We start from the raw sequence: 22,552 nt of genomic DNA, 5'->3' as shown, positions 1-22,552 counted from the left end.
TTGACTACGGCTGCTTTTTAAACCCTCAAACTGTTGAACAGCTGCCCCACCCCCCTTGCTTTTTCTCCTGGCCTCACAGGGAGGTCTGTATCCACATTTAATATCCACATTTTGCTGACACGCTTCCACGCTATGCTTCTAGCCTTGAAGTGCGCTTGTACTTAGCCTGCAATGGATTCAGACATCACTGGGGAAAGTGGCTACTGTTACAACACCCTTAGAAAACCAAGCCCGTGAGTAGATGGTCCAAAGCACAATGTGAAACATTATGACGCATCTGCAGAGGGGAATACTCTATGGCCCTAAGAGATGAGGTTCAGATAAAAAGAGTGTCAAAATGTCTATATTACATATATGACGTAGACCCATTTTATTAAAAAGTAAGTGTTAATGCCTGCGTGTGTATAAACACACATTACACGAGAAGTTAATAAACACAGGTATCAAACTTTTATTAAAGTGTTGACCTTTGAGGGAGACGACTGCTTATGGAAAGATGGAAACTGCACTTCTTTATAATCATGTTTTAAAACTGGCTGCATTACGGATGATGCTTGCTTTGTGTGTTTCAGTATTTCCACATTTTAAAATATACGTATCTATGTGGACAGAGGTGTTGTGTGTATGCACGTATATGTGTGTGTGCACGACAATCCTGAGTAAGTCGTTCGCTCCTCTTACTAACAGCGTCCCCGCAGAGTCAGAGAGGAAGGGGCGGGCAGTCTGCAGGTCCGGGGGAGCCGTGGGCTGGAGCGGACTGCAGGCGGCGGGATGGCCACACGGGACTCTCTCTCACCTACACAACCCACCAGCCTGTGCCCCCTGCGCCAGCAACAATCTTAGAGCTAGAGTTCCCTCATCTTCCTCCGCCCTGTCTTGATCTTATCTTCTGTTGTCTCTTCTGTTTGGACATTCACTAAACATTTACTGTCCTGAGAGCCGGGGAAGGGTGTGGTGCGGAGTCCAGGTTCTTGGAGACTCCTGGAATCCAGCATCGCGGCTTCAGAGCTACTGAATTTGGCCAGGTTTCATAACCTCTCTGTGCCTTCCTTATTGGGGGATCACGATAGAAGCTACTTCATGAGGCTGTTTTGAGACTTACATGGATTAACACATGGAAACAGCTTAGAATGGTGCGGGCACAGCAAGCGCTCAGGGGATGGTAACTGTTATCACGGTTGTGCTGGGGGCTTGGTCGCAAGGGCTCTGCCCGTATGGAGCTTCTGGGCTGGCTGTTTCTGCCTCCACGAAACCGTCACAGACGCGTCATCACTACATTTAGCTAGCAGAACTTCCTTGGTTTTTGTCTGTTATGCAGATTGCTAAGTGGGACGGGGTGGAATAAGGGAGGGTTACGGACATCTTCAGCTTGTATCAATCATCTCTTTGGAAAAATATGCGCTCTAAGTTTACCATCTATTATGATACTCAGTTATTGAAAAACACACCAAGCCTGTACAACGGCGGCAGGTTCCTGGAAGAACAGGGTGTTATGCGATGGACTTTTCCACCCTTTCATTCTATCAGACAACACGGAAAAGGTGTGTTTTACCCTTGCTTTAAGACATGCCCTGAAACTTGAATTCTCAGAGGATGACTTAAATTTGTTTCTTATTCCCAAAGAGAAGTGCGCCCTACATATGGTATCTTGTAATAATACCAACGATTAGAGTAAGCCAGAGGAAGTTACAGTAAGAAGATGTTTTGTGCAAATAGCAGATGTCTTTGGCAGACAGTGGTTCTGTATGATGGTGACATACTCATATTTTTATCCAAAGTCAAGCTCATATTGTATTTTTATTTTGCTATTTACTTTGGTGGTCTTTAAACAATTTGGGGGTCATCTCCTTTTTGTTCAATTTCACTGAAATGATTCTCATCTCTCTCAATACATATAATTATTCTCTCCTTCAGTTTCAGAGGTTTGGGTTTTTTTTTTTTTTTCTTTTCTTCTTACAATGCTTTCACAATAAATTTTCCTAAGTTTGCTCACATTTCCCCATCTTTGGTCCAGAGGAAATGTGTCAGACAACATCTACAACTAACAGTGAAAGGAAGTCTGTTCCTCTGAATCAGATGTGCCTGACCACCCAAGGGGAAAATCCTCACGATGAATAGACGCTCACGCTACAAGCGGCAGAGCACGGTGAGCGACTTGAAGGGCATAACGAGCTTCCAGGTAAGAATAATCATAAAAATAATGATCGAAACAACTGCCAACACATACAGAGCTCTTGCCACATGTATACACTTGACCCTTTCAAACTACTATGGTCCCCAATTTAGAGAAACAGAATCTGAAGCGTGATGAGGTTAAGAAAGTTGTCCAAAATCCCAGCACAGTAGGGCCAGAGCTGGGATTCAGTCCCAGGCAGTGTGGCTCCAGAGTCTATGCTCTTAACAGTCATGCTCTCCTGAATTGTAGAAACAGGATATCCATGCCCATCAGTGACCAGAGGGGACACAGAAACAAAGACAAGAGAAGCTGTTGGGAATACCTGGGGTATTTTTTTCTCCAAAGAAGTATAGTAAGTAGCAAAGAATTAAGATTGGTGAAGAAAGGAGAAGATGCAAGTCAATTATTTAATAGGGTAATGTAGGCTGATTACCACATTACTTATACACATATAAAACACGTTCTTGTTTTGCTTCACCTACTTTTTGGACTCACTTTTAAGAAATAGAACACAGGGGTGAGGCTAAAGCACTTCCTTTGCTCCTCAGAGACCAGGACAGACTGCATCATAAGGGTAAGGAAAGCAGCTACACACGGAGTGCACTACGCCCCCCCCCCCCAGGTCAGAGCAGCACCACAAAGAGAGGTCTCCCCTGACCTTCCAGTTCCTCCAGTGGACAAAGAGAACCCAGAGGGGACGAGTACCCTCCCATCATTGTGGGTCACTTCTGCAGGAGCCCCTACTCTGATCTTGCACCAGGGGGCTTATTAAGGGGTGTCTATGGGGCTCAACCACTAGGAATCTGTGGAGATGGGGGGACAGGCTTGCAACAACCAGCACACGGATCTTGGCTGATGGCATTCACACTAGCAGTGCCCAAACAGTCATCTCAACCATCAGCTTCATTCATCTGCACAACTGAGTCGGGGTGCACTCTGACCATGGAGTTCTGTGCTGTGCAGATCTGTCTGATTCAGATTCTCAAACAAGGAGCTTTGCCAGCCCTAGGGCCCAGTTTGCCCATGCCCAGGGAGGGAGCTGAATCACAGCCCATCCACTGTAAAGAGTGTCTTCCAGCCCCCTCTGACCAGAAGGACTGGAAACAACTCCTAGAGGCTGTGTGGACAAGCAGAACTTGAGCCAAGAGGCAGAAGGGCAGAGCTGATACTTTGTGGAGCAAAGCTAGTGGCCCTGTTCAGTCAGGCAACTTGGGATGTGGGTCAGCTTGAGGTAAGACAAACAAAGGGCTTTACCAGCTTTAGGGCTGCTTCTCCTGCTGCACCCAGGGAGGGAATCTAATTCATTTTCCTGCTTATCATTGAATACAGCCTTCAGCCATTCCAACTAGACCACGGGAAGCTTCACAGCCCATTCAACAGGCCTATGTAGAGTGTCCATATGTTAGGCCAGAAAACAAGTCTTTGTAAATACAAGAAGACTGAAGTTTTATCAAGTATCTTCTCTGACTTCATAGCATAAAACTAGAAATCAGTAATAAAAGAAAAACTGGAAAATTCATGAAGACATGAAAATTAAACAACATTCTCCTGAACAACCAATGGATCAAAAAATAAATTTAAGAGGGAAAAAAGTTTCTTGAGACGAACAAAAACGAAACAAAACATACCAGAACTTATGGGATGCAGCCAAAGTAGTTCTAAGAGGGAAGTTCATAGCAATAAATGCCTACATTAAGCAAGAAAGATCCTAAATAAACAACCTAACTCAACGCTGTAAAGAACTAGAGTAAAAAACAAATGAGCCAAAAGTTAGCAGAAGGAAGAGAGTAATGAAGATCAAAGCAGAAAATGAAATAGAGAAAAAATGGAAAAGATTAACCACACTAAGAGTTGGTTCTTTGAAAAGACAAACAAAACTGACAAATCTTTAGCTAAACTAAACCAACAGAAAAAGAGAAAGAACCCAAATCAACAAAATTATAAATGAAAAAGGAGACATTACAACTGTTACCATAGAAATTCAAAGGATCATGAGTTTACCAGGAGCAACTATGTGCCAGCATAGTGGACATGCTAGAAGAAATTGAAAAAAATCACAGAAACATATAACTTGCCAAGACTGAATCAGGAAGAATTCAAAAATCTGAATAGGCCAATTATTCGTAAGGAGATTGACTTAGTAATCAAAAATCTCCCAATGAAGAAAAGCCCAGGACCAGTTGGCTTCACTTGTGGATTAACACCAATCCCTCTCAAATTCGTCCAAAAAATCCAAGAGGATGGATCACCCCTAAACTCATAAGGCAATCGTTACCCTGTTACCAAAACTAGAAAAGAGCATTACTAGAAAAGACAACTATGGGCCAATATCCCTGATGAACATAGATGCAAAAATTCTGAATAAAATACTAGCAAACAAAATTCAGCAGCACATTAAAAGGATTATTCACCATGATCAAGTGCGATTTATCCCTGGAATGCAAGGATGGTTCAACCTATGCAAATCAATCAATGTGATACACCACATTAATAGAATGAAAGAAAAGAATCATATGGTCATCTCAGTAGACACAAAGAAAGCATTTGACAAAATTCAATATCCATTCATGCTAAAAAGTCCTAACAAATTAGGCATAGAAGGAATATATCTCAACATAATAAAGACCATGAATGATGAGCCCACAGCTAACATCATCTCTATGGTAAAAGGTTGAAAGCTTTTCCACTAAGATCAGGAACAAGGGTGCCCACTCTCACCACTCCTATTCAACAGAGAAATAAAAGATCTCTATTCTGAAAACTGTAAGATATTGATGAAAGAAATCAGAGAAGACACAAATAAATGGAAATGTATCCTGTGTCCATGGACCGGAAGGAGTAACATTGTTAAAATGTCAATACGATTGAATGCCACCTATAGATTCAATGCAATCCTATCAAGATTCCAATGGCCTTTTTTACAGGAGTAGAAAAGCCTCTCCTAAAATTTTTATGGAATCAAAAAAAGACCATAAATAGCCAAAGAAATCTTGAGAAAGAAGAACAAAGCAAGAGGTATCATACTCCCTGATTTTAAGCAATGTTATAAAGTTAAAGTCATCAAAATAGTATGGTACTGGCATAAAAACAGACAAATAGACCAACAGAACAGAACAGAGAGCCCAAATGTAAACTCAATCATATATGGTCAACTAGTATTTGACAAGGGTGCCAAGAACACTCAATGCAGAAAAGACTCTTCAATATTCACATGTGAAAGAATGCAAGTGAATCCATATATTATACCATTCACAAAAATTAATTCAAAATAGATTAAAGACTTAAATATAAGACCTGAAACCATGAAACTCTGAGAATATAAGAATAAAGCTTCTTGACAGGGGTCTTGGTAATGATTTTTCGATATGACACCAAAAGCTCAAGCAATAAAATAAAAAAAAAGTAAGTGGGACTACATCAAACTAAAAAGTGTCTATACAGCAACAAAAGTGGAAAGACAACCTATAGAATGGGAAAAAATATTTGAAAACCATATACCTGGTAAGGGGCTAATAACCAAAATATATATAAAAAAAAAACCACATAACTCAATAGCAAAAAATAAAGTAACCCAATTAAAAATAGGCAAAGGTCTTGAACAGACATTTCTCCAAAGAAGATATATGAATGGCCAACAGGCACATGAAAGATGTTTGACATCACTTAGTAATTCGGAAAATGCAAATGAAAACCACAATGAGATATCACCCCACACATTTTAGAATGGCCACCCTCAAGAAGACATGAGATAACAAACACTGGTGGGGATGTGGAGAAAAGGGAACCCTTGTTCACTGCTGGTGTGATTGCAAATTGGTGCAGCCCCTACAGAAAACAGTATGCAGCAGCCTCAAAAATTGAAAATAGAACTACCATAGGATCTAGCAATTCCACTTCTAGGAATATATCCAAAGGAAATGGAAACACTAACTTGAAAAGATATCTGTACCCCCATGTTCATAGCAGCATTATTTACAATAGCCTAAACATGGAAACAACCCATGTGTCCATCAATGGATGAATGGTTATAGAAGATGTGATATATACATATGATGGAATGTTGCTCAACCTTAAAAAAGAATGAGAGCCTGCCATTTGTAACAACATGGATGGACCCAGGGGACATTAATTTAAGTGAAATAAACCAGACAGAAGAAGACAAATACTGTATGATCTCACTTATACATGGCATCTAAAAAAAAGAAAAATCACAGAAAAAGAGATCAGACTTGTAACCAGCGGTGGAGGGTGGAGGAAGGGGGAATAGGAGGAAGGTGGTCAAAGGGTATAAACTTCGAGTTAAAAGATAAATAAGTACTAGGGATGTAATGTGCACGATGACTATAGCCAACACTGCTGGATGATATAAAGAAAAATTGTTAAGAGAGTAAATCCTAATAGTTCTCATCACAAGGAGAACAAATTTTTACCTTTTTCTTTTTTCTTTCTTTTCTTTTTATTGTATCTATATGAGAAGATGGATGTTAGCCGAACCTATTAAGGTAATCAGCTCACAATATATATAAATCAAACCATCACGACGTATGCCTTAAACTCATAGAGTGATGTATATCAATTATTCCTCAATAAAACTGGAAAAAATTAGAACTACCATATGGTCCAGCAATTCTACTTCTGGGCATTTATTTGAAGAAAACAAAAATTTTAAGTCAAAAATATATATGCACTCCCATGTTCAGGGCAGCATTATTTAGAATAGCCAAGACAGGAAAACAACCTATGTGTCCATCAGTGGATGAATGGATAAAGAAAACGTGGTGTGGCTATACAATGGGATATTATCCAGCCAAAAAAAGAAAGAAATCTTGCCATTTGCAACAACATGGATGCACCTTGATGGCATCGTGCTAAGGGAAGTAAGTCAGACAAATACTGTATGATCTTATTTATATGGGGAATCAAATTTTTAAAAATGAGCTCATACATACAAAGAACAAATTGGTGGTTGCCAGAGGCAAGGGGTGAATGAAACGGGAGAGGTGGTCAAAAGGAACAAACTTCTGGGTATAAAATAAATAAGTCACAGGGATATAACGTATAGCGTGCTGATGATAGTTAATAACACTGCATTGCATATGACCCTTGAACAGCATGGTTTTAAACTGTGCAGGTCCACTTATATGTGGATTTTTTTTTTCAATACGTACAATATAGTTTAGTAAATGTATTTTCTCTTCCTTATGATTTTCTTAATATTTTCTTTTCTCCGGCTTACTTTATTATAAGAATACAGTATATAGACAAGGAAACAGTCAAAAAAAACTAAGAGGCAGCCCACAGAATGGGAGAATATATTTGCAAATGACACTACAGATAAAGGACTGGTATCCAAGATCTACAAAGAACTTCTCAAACTCAATACACGAGAAACAAATAAACAAATCAAAAAATGGGCAGAAGATATGAACAGACACTTTTCCAATGAAGATATACAAATGGCTAACAGACACATGAAAAAATGTTCAAAATCATTAGCCATCAGGGAAATTCAAATTAAAACCACACTGAGATACCACCTTACGCCAGTTAGAATGGCAAAAATGTCAAGGCAAGAAACAACAATTGTTGGAGAGGATGTAGAGAAAGGGGATCCCTCCTACATTGTTGGTGGGAATGCAAGTTGGTACAGCCACTCTGGAAAACAGTGTGGAAGTCCCTTAAAAAGTTAAAAATTGAGCTACCCTATGACCCAGCCATTGCACTACTGGGTATCTACCCCAAAGATACAGACATAGTGAAGAGAAGGGCCGTATGCACCCCAATGTTCATAAAAGCATTGTCCACAATAGCTAAATCGTGGAAGGAGCCGAGATGCCCTTCAACAGATGACTGGATTAAGAAGATGTGGTCCATATATACAATGGAATATTACTCAGCCATCAAAAAGAATGAATTCTCAACATTTGCTGTAACATGGATGGGACTGGAGGAGATAATGCTAGGCGAAATAAGTCAAGCAGAGAAAGACAATTATCCTATGGTTTCACTCATTTATGGAACATAAGAAGTAGCAGGAAGATCGGTAGGAGAAGAAAGGGATAAAGAAAGGGGGGTAATCAGAAGGGGGAAGGAACCATGAGAGACTTTCGACTCTGGGAAATAAACTGAGGGCTTCAGAGGGGAGGAGAGTGGGGGGATGGGATAGGCTGGTGATGGGTATTAAGGAGGGCACGTATTGCATGGTGCACTGGGTGTTATACGCAAGTAAAGAATCACGGAACTTAAAAAAAAAAAGTAAAAAAATAAATAAAATAAAATAAAATATAAAAAAAAAGAATACAGTATATAATACATATTACATGGAAAATACGTGTTCATTGACTGTTTATGGGATTGGTAAGACTTCTAGTCAACAGCAGGCTATAAGTAGTTAAGTTTCTGGGGAGTCAAAGTTATATGTGGATTTTCAACTGCACAGCGTGGTGGTGCGGGGGGCAGTGGTGGTCAGCATGTTGTTTCTAGGTCAACTGCATATACAAATATCAGATAATATGTTATATGCCAGGAATTAGTATAATGTTGTATGTCAATTATATCTCAATTAAAAAAAGAAGAAAATTAGACTAAGAAATGTAAAACCAAATTTTGCTTTCTGAATAGCTGTGACACCTACTAATATCACGTGTTAGTTACAATGAGCTGTAATACACCTCTGGTTAGATGGAATCCAAGTCAGGTAAGGACAGAAATCCCCACAGGAGCCCCTGTACCCAGGGAGAACACTTACGCTGTATCGCTCGGAGCCGAGGAATCACTGTGGGGCTACTCGGTGGACTGGAGCCGTTGCTGTTCAAACTCTTCCGTTTGTCCAAGTTGGGAGAGGCCTGGACGGTGATTTTATGCTGGAAATCTATTGGATATGCAAAGTAGTGAGAATTGAGATTTCATGATTTTAGGCTCTATTCACAGGCATTTCATCAGCACAAGCAGTAAGAGGAAAATCTGCCAGAGGGTAAGAAGGAAGTGTCTCTGGATCTGTTTCTTGTTTCCTTCTTATCTTCCTTTCAGGGCTTGAGTCAACACTAGTCAGAGTCTACGAGGACGCCTGGGTGGCTAAGTCGGTTGAGTGTCTGCCTTCGGCTCAGGTCATGATCCCAGAGTCCCGGGATCGAGTCCTGCACTGGGCTCTCTGCTCTGCGGGGAGCCTGCTTCTCCCTCTGCCTCTGTCTCTCATGAATAATTAAATAAATCTTTAAAGAAAACAATTGGAGTCTATGATATGTTACGTACAGTCAGACACATGGTCACAGACCAATGGGACATTACTGAGTGCTTGTAGAGCCTAACGATCTCCTAGGAAGAAAAGTTACCTTCATGTAGTCTAACACCGGGGAAAACAAATTTGAAAGAGGAGACACCCTGGATTTCAATGAGTCCTGCTTCCATCACAAACAAACTCAAACCAGCAAGGAACACTCTGAGCTTGTCTCCTCAACTGTTGGACAGAAACAACCAATACTGCATAGTGTTGCTGTGGTGATTAAAAGAGAATATGCAATTGCACTACTGGGTATTTACCCCAAAGATACAGACGTAGTGAAGAGAAGGGCCATATGCTCCAAAGTTCATAGCAGCACTGTCCACAATAGCTAAATCGTGGAAGGAGCCGAGATGCCCTTCAACAGATGACTGGATTAAGAAGTTGTGGTCCATATATACAATGGAATATTACTCAGCCATCAGAAAGAACGATTTCTCAACATTTGCTGCAACATGGATGGGACTGGAGGAGATAATGCTAAGTGAAATAAGTCAAGCAGAGAAAGACAATTATCATATGGTTTCACTCATTTATGGAACATAAGAAATAACAGGAAGATTGGTAGGAGAATGAAGGGAAGAATGAAGGGGGCGTAAACAGAAGGGGGAATGAAGCATGACAGACTATGGACTCTGGGAAACAAACTGAGGGCTTCAGAGGGGAAGGGGGTGGGGGAATGGGATAGGCCGGTGATGGGTATTAAGGAGGGCACGTATTGCATGGTGCACTGGGTGTTATATGCAAGTAATGAATCATGGAACTTTACATCAAAAACTAGGGATGTACTGTATGGTGACTAACATAACATAATAAAAAATTATTACAAAAAAAATAAAACAGAATATGCAGGTTATAAGGGGTTTGGGACATGCCACCCCTCAAAACACTTCCCTTAACCTATCACATTTCTTCATGACTGTCCACTCTTCACCAAACCTAGTAGAAAAATACTCCGGTCTGTTTCTTTAGGTCTTCATTTCCGTATGAAGGCTCCCCTGCCATATCAAACTTACGTTAAATAATTTTTATGCTTTTTCCCCCCGCTGTTAATCTGTCTTTGACAGTTTGATTTTGAGACCCAGCCGGGGATCCTAAGAGGGTCAAGGAAAACTCCCCTAACCCTGCCCCAGTTAAAAGCATTCTGTAGTCCTATGACCTCATGGGAAGATGAGCAGCTGTCACAAAAGTGTATGCCAACAACCAGGAATACATGGAAGGAGGACTAAATATTAGCAGAGGGAAGAGCAGAGTGTCTGGGAAAACTTTGTCAACTGTTGGAAAGTTATCAAAACTCAGGCACAGGTAAAAGAAATTACTGGGTGTTCTGAAAGTGCACTGCTGAGCTTAACCTTTGATTTTCTACTGGCTGTTTTTACAGCTTGGTAGGGGCAGAGGTTAACTTGTAGATTCTGTCTGGTGATGATGCAAGCAATTTCCATCTGCTGTGAAAGGCAATCCCAAAGGTTACAGTTTATGGCCACACTGGGCCCTAACCAGGTTTGTATTTAACCTAGCAATCTAACCCTAACATTCCCTTGTTAAATTGCCCATAAATACTTAGCTCCTCAAATTCTCACTGAAACCAATTTTAACTGGTTGTCCTAATTATTAGTGAGTTGGATAAAAATCTTTGACACGCGTTCATTTCATATTTGCAAGAGCTGTAATTTTCCTTTTCGAAAATTATACTTTACACTTTAAAGAACTTTAAAGAACCACTTGGTAATTGAAAGGAGGAGGAGCTGGAATTTGGCAGGCAAGACATCTCTCCAATCATTCATGCTGGACATCTGAACATTTTTTTTTTAAAGATTTTATTTATTTATTTGACAGAGACAGCCAGCGAGAGAGGGAACACAAGCAGGGGGAGTGGGAGAGGAAGAAGCAGGCTCCCAGCAGAGGAGCCTGACGTGGGGCTCGATCCCAGAACGCTGGGATCACACCCTGAGCCGAAGGCAGACGCTTAACGACTGCGCTACCCAGGCGCCCCCATCTGAACATTTTTAATATTGTCTTCTTCTCCCTGGCCCTCCATATCCAAGCAAACACAAAATATCTTGTCAATTCTGTGTTCTAGATTCATCTGAGAGCTGGAGTGGAGAGATTTATAGTTTAGCTTCTGGAAGTAGCAAACTCCACATGTGAATCCCAGCTTAGCACTTACCAGCCACGTGAATTTGGGGAGGCATCTCAGTATCTACATGTACAAAAATGGAAAAAAAATCACGATTCCTACTTTGTAGGACTACAAATTACAGAGAATACTCGGCTTGGGGCTTAGGGCGGAATCTGTGCTTGATGCATGTTATCGATTCGTGCTATTCTCTGCACCCCCACTGCCACCACCATTCCACCCTGGAGCTGCCACAGTTCCTCTTTTGATCTTCCTGCATCTGCACTGGGCCCCTTGGGTCTAGCTCACAGCAGCCAGATGCATTTTTAAAATGTATGCCACCCCACATCAGTCCCCTGCTGACAAGTCTTCAAAGGCTCTGCATTACTCTTCTTAAGTTACAGAGATCGAAATCGTAACACACTCTGTAAGCCCCTCAAGTCCACGTCTGGGCTCTTCATGCCTCCAGTCTCATTCTGCCCCGTTCTCCTATCACTTGCTATGGTCTGAACTGGGGGTCAGCAAACTTTTACTATGAAGTGCCACACAGGAAATATTTCAGGCACCGTGGGCCATATGGCTTCTGCCACAGCTACTCAAACCTGCTTATTTAGCGAGAAATCAATCGTTTGCGATACATAAATTTGTTCCAATACAACTTTATGGAAATGGCAATTTAAATTTCATATAATGTTCATGTGCCATGACATATCGTTCTTCTTACTCTTTTCAAGAGTTTAAAAGTGCATGAACCATCATTCTGTGGGCTGCACAGAACGGCTGGTGGGCTGGATGTGTTGACCCCTAGACAAACCACAGCGGTCTTTTTCAATTCCTGGGAGGAACCAAGCCTTCTTCGCACGTGCTCACTGCCTGTTCTCTTCCTTCCTCCTCTATATTCAGTCAATTCTTAACTTCAAGTCTCAATTTAAATGTTACTTTTTTAGGATGACTTCTACGCTCTCCTTAAAGCAGGTGACACCTCTCTGCTCATGACTATCGCATGACCCTACCCTCATAGTAGTTAATCATCTTAGCGAGTAAATAAGTATTTAATTATTAGCTTAGGGCTCACCTCCCTGCCCCCAGGACAACGTCAGCTCCATTCGGGCAGGGGCCAGAAATCTCCATCACAGTGGCACCCCACTGCGGGCTGGCACAGTGCCTCACCCAGAAAAGGTACTTAGGAAATCTTCGCTGAGTCAATATTTTCTCTGTTTAAGATTGTAAGTAACACAAGGGCAGAGATCATGTTTATTTTCTCGTAATCCCTACTACTTGACCACGGTCAATCCGCAAGTATTTGTTGAATGAGAAGATGGTGTCAGGTTTTGCAGTAGAATCAAACTGGAGCTTACAGTTTACTGCTGAGAAATACATAGCAGGGGCTATGGTGGTTTGGAAGACAAAGTGAGTGGAAACAAAGTACCAGATAGGAGGCTTCTTCCATCTACCAAGTGAGAAAGAAGAAAGACCTGACCAGGCAGAGCAGTTAAAGAGAAGAATGTGTGCAAGGAAACAGTTTAGCAGGACATGGTGACAGACTGGATTGGGGGGCAGGGGAAAGAATAAAAGAAAGAAATCCCCTTACCCATAGATACCAAAGAGTTTATTTTAGATCGAAATGCCTTGTGAAGGTTCAATGAGCCCTGTGACATGTCATAACACTCTGGAAGCAAATTCGCCGGGAGATTCCAGCCCTCAGAACAGAAGGGCAGAAGGCGGGTATGTTCTTCCCATCCTCAGAACCAGAACAGAGAACCAACTCACAGCATGTGAGCCATAAACCAAGTGGGACAGATGATGGCCAGGGAACCAACAGAACATTTGCGAGGCCAAGGAGGAGCAGCAAAGATACAAAACTGTATTTCAACAATACCCAAGCTTCAGAGTGCTTCTGATCTTCTAAAAATGTCTAATTTCTCTCTCGCTCAAAAAAAGGGCACTCTTTATGTTTTTAAACATAAAGAAAACATTCTTTATTATAAACATCCTTGTCCCTATAAAGTGGGGAAAGGTTGACCCTGTCCCAATGATTGGTTTAAGAAACTGGCTGGGGGGGGCGCCTGGGTGGCACAGCAGTTAGGCATCTGCCTTCGGCTCAGGGCGTGATCCCGGCGTTCTGGGATCGAGCCCCGCATCAGGCTCCTCCGCTATGAGCCTGCTTCTTCCTCTCCCACTCCCCCTGCTTGTGTTCCCTCTCTCGCTGGCTGTCTCTATCTCTGTCAAATAAATAAATAAAATCTTAAAAAAAAAAAAAAAGAAACTGGCTGGTGTTATTTTTCTTTGTACTTGAGAGAATAATTTTCTTGTGGCAGATTATTGTGAGGTCCACAGGCTTTTGGGTAAAACCTACCCCAGTATTTTTATGGGCAATGTTTCACAATAGTCTTAGAGGGAATAATCACTTTGGCCCTGAAAGTAGTCGTATTCGCATGTACGTACACCCACTCTCACACCGCACACACGAGGCAGATGACTGGGGCAGGCTTTTGGCGTTTCTGAAGTGCTTGAAATTGGAACGCCATCGCTCTAGAAACATACCCACTTTTCAAGGCTTCAAAACCTCTATGCCTTGTTTTATATGTTCTAAAAATACAGCTTTGGCTTAAGATAAACATAATGCAGGGCGAGTGAAAGAAAGTGGTTACAATAGAAAAATATCTACCATGATCACTTTTTCTTCCTACAAATTCCAAGACTTCACAAAATATAATTTAAAAACTCTTGTCTTAGATTATGTTGCCTCATTTTGTAAGCATCTACCCTTCTTTGGCTGGGTCCCATGGAGGACTGCCAGCGGGAAGAACTACATTTGAGTTTTCCAGCAGTAAAGCCATCACAGCTATAAATAGCCATAAGATTAAAAGTTATCCTCAGTGATTCTGAAGGCCAAAATTATGATAAGTATTCACATTTAATAACAAGGTTCTGAGAGGGGTACAGGCACAGATACTAAAAGGCAGTTTGTAGAAGTCTCAAATATGTTTCTGAGAAAATTTTTTTTTTTTTAAAGAAATTTATTTATTTGACAGGGACAGCCAGCAGAGAGGGAACACAAGCAGGGGGAATGGGAGAGGAAGAAGCAGGCTCCCAGCGGAGGAGCCCGATGTGGGACTCGATCCCGGAACGCTGGGATCACGCCCTGAGCCGAAGGCAGACGCTTAACGACTGCGCTACCCAGGCGCCCCCTCTGAGAAAATTTTTAAGCTAGTTACACATGGGAAAATTCCTGCAAAAGGGGTTGGAATAATTTGGTACACTGAAAGGAAAGCATCGCTGCCATTCAACCTACTGCCTGTCAGATGCTTCTTCCTTAATAGTGTACCATTAAATAGTTCTAACATTTGGTAACTCAAAGAATTTACTAGAAGACAGTAACTTCTTTGAACTTAAGGCACAAATAACTGCTTTCTCTTCTATATTAAGCAAAATTCCTGAAGGAGAAAAATAAGTATTGTTACGGTTATCATTCTTCTTTTTTTTTTTTTTTAAAGATTTTTATTTATTTATTTGACAGAGATAGAGACAGCCAGCGAGAGAGGGAACACAAGCAGGGGGAGTGGGAGAGGAAGAAGCAGGCTCATAGCAGAAGAGCCTGATGTGGGGCTCGATCCCATAACGCCGGGATCACGCCCTGAGCCGAAGGCAGACGCTTTAACCGCTGTGCCACCCAGGCGCCCCCATTCTTCTTGAATCTTTGGACATGTAACCTGCTTTGGGACACTGTGCAAGTAAATTGGGGGGGGGCATGGGGGGTGAAGAGTTGGATTCTAAAGAGAAACGGTTTCCACAGTGGTACTCGTGTGACAACAATGTAGCATCACCTTGTGGCCAGAAGAAGTAAATGCCATACTTAATTACAGCAACTGAATTTCATTCCTTCAAGATGAATTCAGATTATAGCAGATTTTGGGGGGTATGTTTTAACTGGAATCATTTATTAAGTGCCGCAAGGTAAATAAATGTGTAACTAAAATTCTTAGAGAGAGAAAAGTCCAAATAGTGCAATCCAGGAATAATATATATCTAGCAAAAATAGTCCGATGCATTCAGTCTCCTTTGAATGAATACAAGATATTGGCCAAACACGATTTGAGAAGAAAAACAGGAGTGAAAGTGACCTCAGTAATCCTGAGATATGGTCTTTAATCATTCAACCACTGAAGATTAAAGAATCATTGGAATGATTTAATTTTTTCTCTCACGTTTATTCTCTAGCAGTTTCTCATTGGCCACCCCCCTCCAAAGTTTCCCAAGGAATCAGTGAATATTAATCAGGATAACATAGTCACAACACAGAGAGAAGGCCGATATAGCTAAGAACTGGAGAAAATGCAGATGGAGTGCCTCTCTCAATTTTTCTATCATCTACACTTGAAAGCAGAAGCCTCATCATAAATAAAATAGTCTATTTTAAATTAAATGTCTGACATACAAGATAGCACAGTCCATGGTCCGCCAAGTTACACTTTGGCTACAAGGCAAACTTCAGAAGAGAACCTGAAAAAGCAACTTTTTTTCTCCCAGAGAGGCCAAAGTAAAATGAGTAAGGACCCACAGCCCATTCTCACTTCAGCAAACCAAATAATCACTAATGTATACTGTATACTGCCACATATCAGCGATTTTCTGATCAGCTGAGGGTTTCTGCAATAACCTAGACAGTCACATTATGTTGCAAGCCTTCCAGTACTTTGTAATAAGTAATTTTTTACAAGACAATTTATACATACTTTATATATATAACAAAACTGTTGATACTGTTATTTCAAATCAGTTTCCACACCATTAACAAACATCTTAGGACAACACTAGCATCCTTAAAGAGACTCTGTAATACCTATAGAGAGAAATGGAGAGATAAGGAGAACAGATAGTTAATGCACATTCCATAAAGTGCAGCCAGCTCTCCTTCTGTCGCCATTCTTCCCCAGTATTAGAAGAATCACAAAATACGGGGGCAGGAGGAGGGGTTTTTGGTTTTTCCTTAAATCAAGTATAACATGTAATGTTAAAGAATTTAATTTCACGAATTGATCGATGTTTGCTATTTTCTATTCTGTTCAGTTTCTTCTAATACATTACCATGTTTAAAACTGTCACAATGTTTTAAAATCCAGGGGGAATAAAAATGAACCAGTAAATCTAGAGAAGCTTTTAAAAATACTTGCATCTCCCATGAAAACTGACAGGCATATAATTGAAGTACTTGATATATTTTGTTGAAGGTACAAACAACGTCTCTGTTGCTCAGGATTTTTTCACCAGGACACGCAATGCTGTTCAGTGCCATCAACTAAGAAGGAATTCTGCTTTGATCTCAAAAGGAGTAGATCTATGAATCCACTTTCAGGAAAGCATGCCGAGAGAGCACTCCGCACCAAATGTGCTTTAAGGCGCGACTGATGCTTTGTGCACGTGAACATGAACCTGAGTTAGGTCATTATGTTATGACCACGAACTGAAGCAATCAAGTGAAGATATTTATTCACGTGATGTTTTAATTTTTTATTTCATTTTTTTAAAGATTTTACTTATTTATTTGAGAGAGAGAGAGAGAGAGAGAGAGATCACAAGCAGGGGGAGGGGTAGAGGGAGAAGCAGACTCCCAGCTAAGCAGACAGCCCCAGGCAGGACTCGATCCCACATGACCCGAGCGGAAGGCAGACACTTCACCCACGTGAGTCACCCAGGCGCCCTTCACGTAATGTCTTAAAATCTCATTCTCCCATCTCTTCCTAGTGCTAAAGAAGCAAAGCCGATTACAGAATCGACATTCAAAACTCTTAGGAAACAGGAGGATGAAAATCATACCTGAAGGTAAACTGATTCGATGGCCATCTTTGAGCTTTAACCGACTTCTCCTGAACTTCCCCTTCCTCTTCTTGACATTGGGCTTCTCCTGGTTTAACTGGAATATCAAAATGTTGAGCTCCCGCTCGAGCACGTCGATCTCCCGCTCCGCGAGCTGCTGCTCCCGCCGCCTGAGCAGCGCCTCCTGGGACTTCTGCTGGAGCGCGGCTCGGGTCAGCTCCTCCTCGCGGGACCGCAGCTCCTGGGGCAGACAGCACACCCAGCGTTAAGCAAGAATCAGGCTCTCCTGCTCTTCCGCTCATCCCCTGGCCACTCCGGTCCTCCTGGGACAGCACTCTCCTGGCAGTCAGGACCGTCGGAGCGCAGATCTTTCTAGCACAGCACTGACTTAGACGACAACTAAAGCCTTGTGCGGGCTCCATCAAGCGCTCTCAGTCTTCGGGTCCCCAAAAGGCATCGCAATTTTTTCACACCTGATTTTAACATTTCTCTTTCATATCTAGCCTTCATAAATCCCCTGACACATAAAATGTACAATATAGAGCAACAAAGTACAGGTGGGAACGACCCTTTTCCAAATAAAGCCAAAAGTTAGAGCTTGACTAATTAAAGGATAATTATTCTCCTTACAAAAGACTGCAGTTCAGATTTCTTTACTTTGGAAGAACTTCTTTAGGTTACTTAAGAATTTGCTCAGAGATTGAAACATCATGGTGGAGAGGTTACAGGAAAAACAAAGCTAATCTGTTTGAAGTCAGCTGAAGGTCCATCAGAAATGAAAATGAGCATCTCTAAAACGGTAAGTCAATGGAAAATGAACTTTTCAGGACCCCATGGATGAATGCAAAGTATCATGTTATACACAGGTCTCATGTATTAGCCCATAAAAATCCCTCTGTCACGATGCTTACTGATTAAAGTCTAACTTACTCTTGGTTTTATTAACTTCATAGAAAAAGCTATGAATTGAAGAATATAGTTAATCCTTGAACAACATGGGGTTAGGAGTACTGACCCTCCCCCCCACCATGCCATCTAAAATCTATAAATAACTTTTGACTCCCCCAAAACTTAGCCACTAATAATAGCCTAATATTGCCAGGAAGTCTTTCTGATAACACAGTCGATTAACACGTATTTTGTATATGTATTAAATAGCGTATTCTTACAATAAAGAAAGCTAGAGAAAAGGAAATGTTATTAATAACAATGAAGAGAAAATACATTTACAGGACTATACTGTGTTTATTGAAAAAAGCCACGTGTAAGCGGACCCACACAGTTTGAACCCATGCTGTTCAAGGGTCAACTGTACTTTTGTTCCTATTAGGAAAGAAGTATTCAATAGCAAGATTCGATGGCCATCTTTGAGCTTTAACCGACTTCTCCTGAACTTTAGAGCAAGAGCTCTACAAAGTTTTAAAATCACATCTCCATCTTTATTGCATTTCTATAAAAGTATCTGTCCTTTTGCAGAGACATAAATATTCCTTTGAGGGCTGAACTATTTTCTCTTCTTGGTTACCCTGCTACTAAATCAAGCACTCACACAGAAATCAAGGTACTTGCAGACTTTTACTTATACTGCTCCAGAAAATTTAATCTTAGACCATCCTAATACCAAGATCTTTGTTAGAAACTGTAGATGCCTTCTCAGATGGAGCTTTGGGCTGGGAGCTCTGGGAGCTCTGAGCATCAGGCAAACATGTCATACTTTATATAAGCGGGCCCACTTTATACAGCCTACCTCAAGAATACTGATGCATGAAAGGACACTATCAAATAAAGCTCATGGGAGAAACCAGAGCTGAACCATGGGACTAAAATGTCAACTCAAGTCTACTAATCCCTTGGACTTTTTATAAATGGGTTCAAAGAATATTTGGAGGCTATTGGTAGGTACAATTACCATAGAAGAAAACACAGAAGACCCTCCTTCCACAAATAAATATAATGGTATCAAGAAGAGACTAGGGAGCTCTAAAAAACAAAACAAAAAATTATTCAGATCAAAGTAATTCTGAATTTATCATAAGTTTACCAAAGTGGGCTGAAATTCACCTTTGAAACATGCTTTAAATTTATTTTTTCTAAACAAACTTCATAAAATTGCAAAGATTTACTTAAGACCAGTTGATATTCAAGTCACTTCTGGTGATACATACCAGTAGTTGATTCTTATTTATAAGGAGATCAGTATTTTTTCATTACATTGCTCCAGACATAAATTACTATTTATTATGTGAGAAGGAAAAAAAAGGAAAAGAAAACGGTAGATATTAGAAAAAAATTCTGGAATCTGTTATTTAACTGATGGCCTTCTCCAACAAGTTTGTCCAAACTGGAGATCTTACTGTCGTGTATTTGGAGACAGAGGATACTTCCCAGTGAACTTCCAATTTCTAACTCGTTACTGTCTGCCCTTTTGTTAAGATACTGCTTTTCAATGGTGTTGGTATCAATCCAATTAGCTACTGTAAAATGAAATGGCATGAGGAACAGATTAAGGGCAGCCAATTCAATTAGGCTTTTTGTATGTGACTACTACAATAATTGAAAAAGAAACCATGTTTAATTCCAGGTCCCAGGCTAAAACGTGGATCCTCCAGCAATGACTTTATAAATTAAAAAAAAAGGGGCGCCTGGGTGGCACAGCGGTTAATCGTCTGCCTTCGGCTCAGGGCGTGATCCTGGCGTTACGGGATTGAGTCCCACATCAGGCTCTTCCGCTATGAGCCTGTTTCTTCCTCTCCCACTCCCCCTGCTTGTGTTCCCTCTCTCGCTGGCTGTCTCTCTCTGTCGAATAAATAAATAAAATCTTTAAAAAAAAAATTATTTGCCCAAGACTTCGTAAGAGGAAAAAAAAATCAAAAGAAAGCAGCCAAAGTACTTTTCCTTCTGAATGAATTTTAAAACAGTCAAAAATAAAAGAAAAAAAAAAAGGCCTGGAGTATTAGAACCCCTTTGAATACTCTGAAATTACGAAGCACACACAAAAATTCTTTTGGTTGCTGAGAATTTCTAAGCAGTAATATTTGTTTAATTGCTTGGCACGGGCCAGTCTAGTAATGGCCAATCCAGATTCCTGGCACTAGATGTTAATCATTGATGGTGACATGCCTTCTAACAGTGGCTCAAAAACAGGTGCACGCACCCCATGCACAAAGACAGACACATGAAGATAAGTGGCCAGGAATTTAGGGAGGAACCGCTGTCTGGGGAGGCTGCAGTTTCCTGAGTCACGCAGAGCGCAGCCAAGTTACTGACCATTAATTCCGAGTCTGACGCCTCCTCCCTTAAGCAATCAGTGAACAAGAAAGGGAGAGAGTGCACGCACACGGTGCTCCTGACTCTGTCAAGAAAGATGCACTTAGAAACCTTTGAGGAAAAAAAAAGCATCATATATTCTCTTTAATTTTAAGTCAAAGGCTCACAAGATACCATGAGTGCTGTATTTTCAAGGGGCACTGTACAAAAAGAATATACAAAGAAAATCAGAGACCTCACCAGGGGATAGGTCAAAAATGAATCCAAAGAATCATGAAGAAACCACTATAAACCCCAAAATGGAGAAAGAGCAGACGTGCATCTCCAAAGCACGCTTTTTGACTTTTATACCACATGTCTAGTAAGAATTCACTCACTGGATATGCTTCTGTTCTGCGGTGTCATAAATAATTATCAGCAATTTAAAATAGATAAATGAAATAGATAAAAATCATGATTATTAATAATATCACCTCTAAATTGTAAATCCTGTGATTTACGTTTCCTCAAAGTCCACTCCCATGCCCCAAAATCTTTTTTTATTTTCACTATTAAACATCTTAGAATTCCCGAGAACAATTTGAGAAAGTGTTAAAAAATGTCAGTATTTTCTTTATCACATTAAGTCAACAAAAGGTATTCAAGTTTCCAAGAAACATATTAGTAATATCACTGAAAGTAAACCCTCATCTCAATGCAATCCTTCAACTCAATGCAATTTAAACAGTAATCCGGTCAGGTCATTTTCAAGCATGTTATTGCTCAGAGGAGCCCAGTGTCCTGACTGGCCCTAGGAATGGCTGTGGCCCACTGGCTCCAATCAAAACCACCACTTTCTTTGCCACTTGCTGAGTAAGGGCACTGCACTGAGCACTCTGCGGACAGCACTCAGCAAGCCTCGCGGACCCCCAGGAGACAGCAGCCTTCCTGTGGCATTTTCTAGTGAGGAGGTGGGGGGGGGGGCAGCCCTGGGTCAGCAAACGGTAGAGCCCCAATTCCAGCCGGCTGTCTGGCTCCAGTCTTAACCACTTTGCTAGATGGCTATAGATTCTGGCACTCGGATAAAAATGTATATTTTAAAAGGGGAGGGGGGTCTATCAGAGTTTTTAGAATCCCATTCAGATATCCCCTTAGTCTGCTCGAATCCCTGGAGGGAAGGAAGCTGAATGCGGTCTACCGCACCGCTGTCTGCTCTAAGCGGCCGAACGTTGTTGATTCGGAGACCACGTTTTAATCCCTGAAGCTTTCACCCGAGAAGTCCTACTTCCAAACTCTGATACAACAGGAAGCATATTCCCTCCCTTCAAGTTCTTCCAGTATTCCAGGGTAGCCCCCGAAAGTACCGTCCTCTTCTGCACCCCTTCTGTTCTTCGCTCAGACCGGATGGATTCCCAGGTCCTTCTCCGGCCTTCCAGGCCACCCTCCTTGGGAGGCTCCTTAAAACCTCGTGCGGACAATCAAACCCACCATCTAAGGTTGCATTTGCCTGTTTTATATTTTCAAACTTACGAAAAACCAAAAGACCTAAGTCGGGACTGAATTACCTACACATCTACTTGAAAAAAAAATGACTTTAGGAAAAAAAATGACTTTAGCAGTTTACACATTTCTCTCTAGTCTTTACTTCAATCATTTAAAATTATGAAATATTTAAAATAGACTACAATTGGAATAGCAAATACCCATGCACTCATCACCAATATTTAATAGATGCTAAGTTTTTAACCTGATCCGTCTCAGATCTGCTGAAGTCCTATGTGTGGCCGACTGTAGTCCTCTCCCTTCCCTCTGCAGATCTGTTGTGCCTTGTTGCTTTCTGTCATTCTCTTACCTGTACCTTCAGTCTTTTTGTACCTTTGAATGGCATGGTTTTATAAGTTTACATAAATATATCTAA

The 22,552-nt window shown here is 41.1% G+C and overlaps 1 protein-coding gene across 1 annotated transcript in view; it reads right to left on the bottom strand.

Moving 5' to 3' along the window:
- Positions 1-22,552, bottom strand: part of MAP3K21 (mitogen-activated protein kinase kinase kinase 21) — a 56,537-nt gene that overhangs the window by 8,702 nt on the left and 25,283 nt on the right. The window contains exons 5-6 of the mRNA XM_008689653.2: positions 17,389-17,629; positions 8,925-9,047 (exon numbers count right to left, since the gene is read on the bottom strand). Of these exons, the coding sequence (XP_008687875.2) occupies positions 8,925-9,047; positions 17,389-17,629 (364 nt within the window). The remainder of the gene's footprint in view (positions 1-8,924; positions 9,048-17,388; positions 17,630-22,552) is intronic.

This window comes from Ursus maritimus, unplaced genomic scaffold, assembly GCF_017311325.1.
Source record: "Ursus maritimus isolate PB19 unplaced genomic scaffold, ASM1731132v1 scaffold_7, whole genome shotgun sequence".
NCBI lineage: Eukaryota > Metazoa > Chordata > Mammalia > Carnivora > Ursidae > Ursus > Ursus maritimus.
The sequence above is the reverse complement of the archived record's forward strand: the minus strand, read 5'-3'. Positions and strand labels throughout refer to the sequence as shown.